General features: G+C 48.8%; 1 protein-coding gene across 1 annotated transcript; it reads left to right on the top strand.

Annotated features, from left to right (window-relative positions):
• The first annotated feature begins 1,611 nt into the window (after positions 1-1,611).
• Positions 1,612-8,328, top strand: LOC6557593 (serine/arginine repetitive matrix protein 2). Its single transcript, XM_001984054.3, has 3 exons — positions 1,612-2,845; positions 2,935-6,678; positions 6,751-8,328. Exons 1-3 carry the CDS (start codon positions 1,947-1,949, stop codon positions 7,793-7,795), a joined length of 5,688 nt encoding a protein of 1,895 aa, XP_001984090.1. The 5' UTR covers positions 1,612-1,946; the 3' UTR covers positions 7,796-8,328.
• Positions 8,329-8,578: the final 250 nt, after the last annotated feature.

Below are 8,578 nucleotides of genomic sequence, written 5' to 3' on the forward strand. Positions count from 1 at the left end.
ACTATATGTACAACAATTGAAGCTACATATTTGACTTGAAATGGCATTTAGAAATGTTAATTGCCGGATTTGTTGCTGTGGGAGTGTTTCGAGTTTCAAATTTAGAGAACAGGCCTCCTCAACCAAAGAGCTGTGGAAAAGTACGATAAGTAGTAAAGTTAACTAAAATGATCATTGAAAAACTATCAACATTTTATGCAAAATCAATGATGATTCAAGGCAAAAAAGGCAACAAATAGTCGCATTGTTCATCCCATCTACGCATGTTTACAATTATCCAGGGGCTAAGCGTAAATGAAAACAATGCACAGGGTTTTCACACCGAGGTGTCAAAATTATGGCAACACACAATTGCCAAAATGTCAAAGTCCGCGTATTGCGCTCCAGCTTCAATAAGTATATATAAGTGTATATGTACTTATGAATATTTATCTTGATTGGGGGTTTTTTTTTATTATTTTTTGTCGACATCTTGAAAAACAATGGTGGATTTTTCTTATTGCAAATTCACTTAACAAATGCGATTTTCGAAAGTGATAACAAGTCACATTTTGGAGTTTTTTTTTGGGAAGTGCGATAAACTTCAGTAGAAAAGCAATGAAAATAAAATTACACTTAAAATACGAGTAATGACAAAGACAAAGCGAATAAGGTTATTGTGGGGCGCCACAAATTAAATTGCACCTTTCGCCTTTGCAGCAGCATCAACAGCAGCTGTCGCAGCAGCATCAGTCCGAGCAGTAGCAGCAGAGATAGCGACGCAGCAGTTGGTGAAAGTTGCATGCAAATACAAAGCAGAGAAAAACTGTGACTGGCTAACACAGCAGCGAAAAACCCAAACCCAAACCATGATTCGCTGCACTCTTTTCTCTTCTTCATCTTTTGGGTCTGCTGCAATCGGCTGGTGGCAAGTGGCCGCTGGGCCCTTCTTATTTTTCCTACAGTGCGATGATGTGCTTTGTGGCTATGTCATAATCTGGCGCTGTGGCTTTTCCTCATTGCAATCGCCGAAATCGTTTCGCTTGAGTTGGGTGCCAGGCCCAATGGCAATTGTATTCGTTATTTGTCATTTATTTGCACTTTGCATTTGAGTGCGCATTGCTTTGCTGTGGGCATAGGAAGCGGAAATAAGTAACTTTATGTTGGTAGAGTGTCATGTTTTAAGTGCATTATCGCTCAATTTACTGCGATAAAATCAAATCCATTATTTACCTTAAATTAATTTACAAAATTAATTTGCTACCGTTTAATCTATTTGAAATATATCGTTACTAAATTGCAACTTATCGATTGTTGAGGTCTTTAATCGTTTGTGGATCTCAAACTGTAAGATATGTTTCGTTGCATACCTTTAAGCTGCACAAAAATTGTTATTGAACTTAAGAAATGTTATTAAGATAAGTAATAGTAAAAATAATGCTATGTATATTATTTTATATGAAAAAAAAAACAGGAGATTTTTAAATATGTCATAAACATATGCAGAGCAAAACACAAAGTTAGTTTTTCAATGCATCATTGTATTTGTGTAATCGATGCCATCGAGCGCACTGCAGCCCTGAAAGTATCAGTATCGTCTGCGCAAGTCATGACCCAAAAATGAACATCAGCTCTTTGAAAATGTATAAACACTTTTTTACATGAAGTATTCAAACAAAAGCAAACCCAAAACGTGTGCACGTGGATGCAACGAAGCGCGTGTGCCGTACGAGGACAATCGAGGAAAGGGCGTCCATCAGCAATCGGAGCAACAACCGAGTAACTATTCCACCGCCACCGTCCATGAGGATGACCAACACCCGCACCCCGCAAACGCATTGATTACTACATATTTTCATCGTGTGCAAAGCAGAGCAAGTTAAAAAGAAACGCGGCGCCGCCATTGAAACTGAAAACAGGCAAGTTCTACACACCAAAAGCATTTTCAACGCTAAGTTTATGCGAAAATGTCGCAAATGACGCGCATCGACGGAGATGGCGACGAAGGCGGCGGCGGAGTCGGAGTTTGTGGCGGAGTCAGCGATGCGCAGAAGACGCCTTTCATTGCCGATGAATTGCAAGATGGTGAGAATAGTTTGGAGCCGGGTGAGTTGGTAACACCACCGCATCAGCAGGCAGAGAATGCCAGTGCCAGTCCGGCTCCGAAGAAATTGCTCGCCAAGGACGTTATGAACAAAGCATTGCGCAAGCTGACACAAATCGATACAGCGGTCAACTGTGGGGAAAAAGAGCGCGCTATTTTAGAGCTGGAGGCCATCAGACGCAAGGAGACCACCGCTAAAATTGCAACCAATGAGAAGCCATCGTCACCGCTGCCTCTTGAAAATGGCAGTGCAACGGCAGCAGAGGTGTCCACAGCATTGGCTGCATCAACGGAGGATGCTGATGATAGTGAGGGCTTGTACTCCGATACGGACTCCTCCGCCGATGATGAGCAGAAGAATGTGGAGGACGTGCAGCAGGCGCGCAAGGAGAAACAAGAGGAAGCAGCTGCAGCAGCAGCACCACAACCACCCGCACCCCACCATCCCTTCCTGGGCATGAGTCCGCTACGTTTTCATATGCGTCCGCCGTGTTTCGACTACTCTCGCTTAGGCTATATGCCCAGAATGCAGCGTGGCGGCATTCGCGGCGCCCGCTCCCCACTCTATCCACGTCCGCCGGCACCGAAGCGCGGTGGCACATCCAGGGGCGCAACGCCGCCCCCTTCGACAGCATTGTCATGCAATGGAATTCAAGGTCAACAGTCGTCCTCGGCTGGTGTTGGTGCCTACGGCCCGGCACTGCCACCCGGTCAGACGCAAGGTCAAGGTCAAGGCGGCAAGCGGCCGCAGTCCGTCTTAATGTGAGTACAACTAATAATATACAGTGATCAGTCGATAAGCAAAATCAAAAACAAAATCCTTTTACTTTTGATTTGATGTCTTTGCACAGCTGGACAACATCGGAGCCACCAGTGTCGTTTGTTTTCAATTTTGTTTCGGAGTGCGGCAATCCGCAGCACAAGAGCTGTAAACCAAAAGAGTCGCAACTGCCCGCATCCAACTCCAATGAAACTGCCAGCGATGGTGCGCAAAGGGAGCAGGGTAAACGAAGCCGGGATACGCCTAGGGAGCGCGAAGAGAATCATAGGAATCGCTTCAGAGAGAAGCGAAGCGAACGTTCCCGGGAGTCAAAAACTGCTAGCTCAAGAGACAGGCCAAGGGAGCGCTCGAGAGAACGTTATAAGGAAAAGAAGCGGGAACGGTCGAATGAGAAGCAGAGAGCACGCTCCAAAGAGGGAAATCGCTCCAGAGAGAGAAGATTCGAGCGCTACAAAGAGAAGAGCGAACACTTCAAGGCCAAGCCGAGGGAACGCTCCAGGGAGAAGCGATTGGATAGCTCCAAGGAGAAGCAGCTGGATCGCTCCAACGAGAAGCGCAGGGAACTCTCTAAGGAGAGGCAACGAGACCCAAATAGCTCTAAAGATAAAACTACGTCTCGCTCAACCGACAAACTTGCTTCCACTGCAGCTAAAGACGAGCGACGAGATCGCACCGAAAACTTCACGCTCAAAACCATGTCCAGCCAACATAGACGAAGTCGAAGTAAAAGTCGCAAGTCCAAGAGCAGAGCAAAGACGCCGCCACTGCCACAGGCCAATAGTGCAGCTGTCCAAGATGCGGAGAAGCAGCTGCAGCAAACGCCACCTGCAGTCGATTCAAGCAAATCTTTCGATATATTTGCCGAATCGCCGCCAAGACTGAACAAACCAGGCAGTCCAATCCCGAATCATCTGTCAGGTGAACCTACTACTGCCCAAATGAATATTGCAACTACGGTGGAGCGCAGCACAACGCCGCCGCTGGAGATCCGACACATGACACCCAAGCCAGTTGCTGCACTAGTTGCAGACTCGCCCAAGCCAACAGCGACGGCGACAACACCGCAACTAAAAATCCACAGCGAGATTCACATACGTATTGGTGCACTGCTCGAGGAGAATGATCCGCACCTTGAAGCGCTGCTGGCCACAAAGGAGCAACTGCTGCGCCAGAGCACCGAGCATCGCAACAAAAAGGAGGCACCCAAGGATTCGCCCCTGCAAATCAAACAGGAGCCGATCGAACCATCGCCAGCCACCTCAAGCAGCCGCCATACCAAGAAGAGCAGCACACCCGAACACCGCACGGCACCGCCCCCGCAACGCCACACGAATCCCTTCAAGCGAGAAATAGTATTAAACGAAGTCTCCAGTCGCGTGTCGCCCCGACGCTCAACGGAGTCACTGCGTCACAGCATGCAGCGCAATGGCGACAGACATAATAGCAGAGCAGAGCGCGACTCGAAGGCGCAGCGGCAGAGCGATGAGTTCAAGGAGCGTGCAATCAAGCAAGAGAAGAATCGCAGCAGAACACCGCCACTGCTCACAGTGCGACAAATCAAAGTGGAGCGCGATACAACGCCACCACTACCACCGCAACGCGACACCGAGCGAGATGTGCCCGTGCGCAATGGTGTCCTGGCTGCCAATGCACCGCCACCGCCAGCGACGCTGATGACAACGACAGCTGCCAATAAGGCGGATGGGCACAGTCCCGACACAGATGACTACATAGACAACTGGGAGAACGATGACTCTATGGCGTTTGGGGACAGTAATACGCCCAAAAATCCGGCATCCACAATTGCGACACGCTTGAACGGCGACGATGAGGATTCGAATTCCCTGTGGAATACAAAAAGCACACCGCCACCTAAATCCAAGCAGCCACAACAACAGCAGCTTGCAACAGCCAGTGCTGCAACTGAAGCAGCAGCAGCCGAAGTAACAGGACCAGGACCAGCTGTGCCCGACAAGGCGCTGATCAACATACAGGATCTGTACGAGAAGTTCATGAAGAGTATTAAAATGGGCGGCAACGCAAGTGAAGCAACAACAGCTGCCACAACGGAGGCAAACACAAATAGTTCCTTAAGCAATTCCACTGCCGAAGAATCATCGAGTGATACAGAAGCTACGACAAGCAGCAGCAGTAGCAGCAGCAGCAGCTCCGATGATGATGACAATGATGACGATGATGATGATGATTCCAGCACCGATGAGGATGACAATAATGAGCAAGTGAAGCAGCAACAGGAGCAACAATTGGAAGCGCAACCAGCTGCTGGCGATGCTCGAGACGTTGCAGTTGGTGGCAAACAGCTGCTCAGCCACAAGAAGAACAATGTCAGCAAGGATTTGCGCAAACTGAAGAGCCTCGAAGATAATCTGGCGCGCATTCAGATGATGCGTGAGAACTATGACTCGGGCGATGACATTTGCGAGGAGCTGCTGAAAATGGAATCGTTGTTCCTCATGCAGCGCAATGCCATTATGAACAAGTACCGGAAGCCAGAACTGAAACCAGCCAGTGAGGAGGAGCAGCAGCGACAACATGCGCAACAACAGCAGCAGCAACCACTGGAACAGCAGGAGCAAGAGCAGACACAGCTGCCAATCCCAGAGTCGCCAATTAATAAGATCTTTGATGCGAATCGTGAAGCCATCAAGCTAACAATTTCACCCCTTAAACTCTCACGAAAGCCCGCTATTTTCGATAAGGATGAAGCAGAAGTGGCGCCTCAGCCACAGCCGCTCGAGGAGAAGCTTACCAAGCCACCCAAAGAGATAGCGATTGTGAAGCCCACCATAGTGGAGACCCGCACCAAGCAGCCGCGTATCCAGCAGCATCAGCATTCGCAACATCAACACTATCCACATCACCATTCACACCAGCAACACCACCCACACCAGCAGCAGCACCAACTCAAACGATCACACACCCGCGAACGCTCCCGATCCCGTTCGATATCGCGCAATCGTTTCCGCCGCAATGTGCGACCCAGTCGCGGCAAGGACTCAACACGTTCGCCAAGTCCACGACGACGTCGTCCGATGCTGTTGTCGCGACGACCACGCTTTGGCAAAGGACGGTTGGGTGGGGGTCGCAGTCGCAGCCGCAGTGCGAGTCGCAGTCGGACGCGCAGTCGGAGTCCGTTGCGCTGGCGAAGCGTAAAGCCGACGCTGGGACGACGACGCGGCTCATTGTCGCCGCCGTGCAAGATGCTAGGTCCACGCTCACCACCACCGAAGATCTCGCGACGTCGCTCCTACAGTCGCGAGCGCTGCTTTTCGCGATCACCACTGCCCTTCAAGCCACCGTCGCCGCCGATGCGACGTAGCTGGACAAAGTCCCGGTCCCGTTCAAGGTCGCGCAGACGCAGCCATACAAGATCAAAAAGCAGATCGAGATCGCCGCACGCCCAGATCTTTGATGATTACTTTGTGGAGAATCAGAGATTGGAGGCGGCTGCCTACTACTATAATATGTCGCTGATGCAGCAGGATGCGAGTGGTGAGCAGTATGATAGCTATGCGGCGTACATGGACACCGCCTACAACATGGACCAGGCCTATGCCCAATACAAGGAGTACTCTTCGGGTGCGGTTGCTGCACCCATGGATTACGATTACAATGCTGTCAGCCTGATGCCACCGTCAACAATACCAGTGCTGCGAGAGCTGCCTATGGCTCCCGTTGTGCAGGTGGCCGTGCAAAAGGGTAATGTGCTGGAAATTGTGCCATCCATGGAGCCAGCAATGCAACTAGCGAATATACCGGACATTGTGCAAGAAGAACCACCCGAGGACAACAGGTAAGACGGCTGAAATCTTAATTGAAATGTACAAATCTTGATCATTGCCAATTCACTATCCGCCACATACAGCAAACCGAAACGCAAGCGCGTCAACTTTGTGGATAACGTGTTGCCCACTTACGAGAGCGATAGCGAGGATCGCATCAAGATTGAGACAGCCGTGGAGCGTGGAGTGAGTCTGTGCCGTGATCGCTGTGCCGCCATGGCACTTCGATTGCAGCGCATCCGCGAACAGCTGTTGGCGATGCCAGCGGTACTGCCGCCAGTTGCGCCGAAGCCGCCGAATCAGGAGAAACCTGTGCTGGTGCAAAAGAAGCCCAGATTCCGCTACTATCACTTTGAGCCGATGAAGGGCGTCATTGTTAAGTCATGGGAGCGCAAGCTGCGACCATTAGTGTCGCATCCTCCACCCCGCTTCGATCCCAAGTATATGGCCATGCTGGTCAAATCTGGACGCCTACCAATGCCAGCGTTTTTGAGGCATCGGCCACCGCCGTTGCCGGCGCAAGCGGATGCCATGCTGCAGGAGTTCTTTAGTAAGCATCCGCCGCCACCACTGCAGCATGGATTGCCACATTATTTGCGTGGTCCACCGCCAATGGCAACGGTGCCCCATCCCGCCGCACCGCCTCCCATCGCCTCACAACCGATACCCGTGCTGGGCGCACAGAGCTATCCCTGCTATCCACCAGCACCAGCACCTGTGCTATCGGCCGTGCCTTCCGTTGCATCGATACCAGCGCCTGTGCCAGTGCCTGTATCCCTGCCATTGCCATTGCCTGTACCCGGACCCGTTCCCATTTTGACAGCACCGCCCTTGACATTAACGCCGCCGCCAGCGTTGGTGTCACCATACTTTACGCCACCGCCGTTGCCCACGTTGTCGTCACATTTCACCGTACAGCCGGTGCCGACGATGCGTGAAATTATGCCCGTGGACATATTGCAGAAAATAGGACCGCTGCCAAAGACACTAGATCTTGATGTGGGCAATACCGGCCTGGAAGAGGCCAATACCGATCTCAATGAAGACGAGACGACGGCTACGCCTGCTGAAGCGACTCCCGATGTTGATCAGCATCCGCCGCCGGCGCAGCTGGTGGAGACCTTATAAAAAGAAACAAACCCACTGCACGCACCCATTTAAACCCATGCCTAAAGTCTATTTTAAGAATCCCGTTCGCAATGTATAGTATGTACTTAGAACACCCAACTAGCTGGACACATCATAAAATTCTAGACTTAAGTAGTTTTCTTGTATCATCAAACTAGATATATTATTTTAACAATGCAACGAGTCCCTGGCAATTATTCAGCATCATTTATTATCTTCTTTTTTTTTATATCATTTACCATTTGTATTTTGTAAAGAAAGCGCATTTATTGTTAGACATATTTTTTATAGCTATAGTTTTGCATTGTGAACCAATTTAACATTTAGTCTATTGATTTCTACAAGAAAATAAAACAAGTGTAAATAGAGCGATTGACTTGAAACAAATAGAGTCGAATTTAGCCTAAGCAACATGATACGACATGTATTTAACGAAAATTTATACAAAACTATAAAAGAAAAACAAACAAACAAAGCAAACCAATAATTAAACGAAAGTACATTTGACTTACATGTACGTAGAATACAAATAATTATGTGTTTTTGAGTACTAATTTTTGAGTGAATGCCCTTTGAAAGTCAAAGTGATCGTAAATAATATACACAAAATATGCAACCAGACTTATCTGCTCTTATTTATATAAATATATCACTTTTAATATTATTTTTTGTCTATTTCTGCTGACAGCGAGTGATAAATCCACAACTGAATCTACCATCTAATTTTGTAGGACACCACCCACTTCATGTACTTCATGTACTTTATAAAAACTTATTAGAACC

This window comes from Drosophila grimshawi, unplaced genomic scaffold (assembly GCF_018153295.1).
Source record: "Drosophila grimshawi isolate 15287-2541.00 unplaced genomic scaffold, ASM1815329v1 contig_44, whole genome shotgun sequence".
Taxonomy (NCBI): domain Eukaryota; kingdom Metazoa; phylum Arthropoda; class Insecta; order Diptera; family Drosophilidae; genus Drosophila; species Drosophila grimshawi.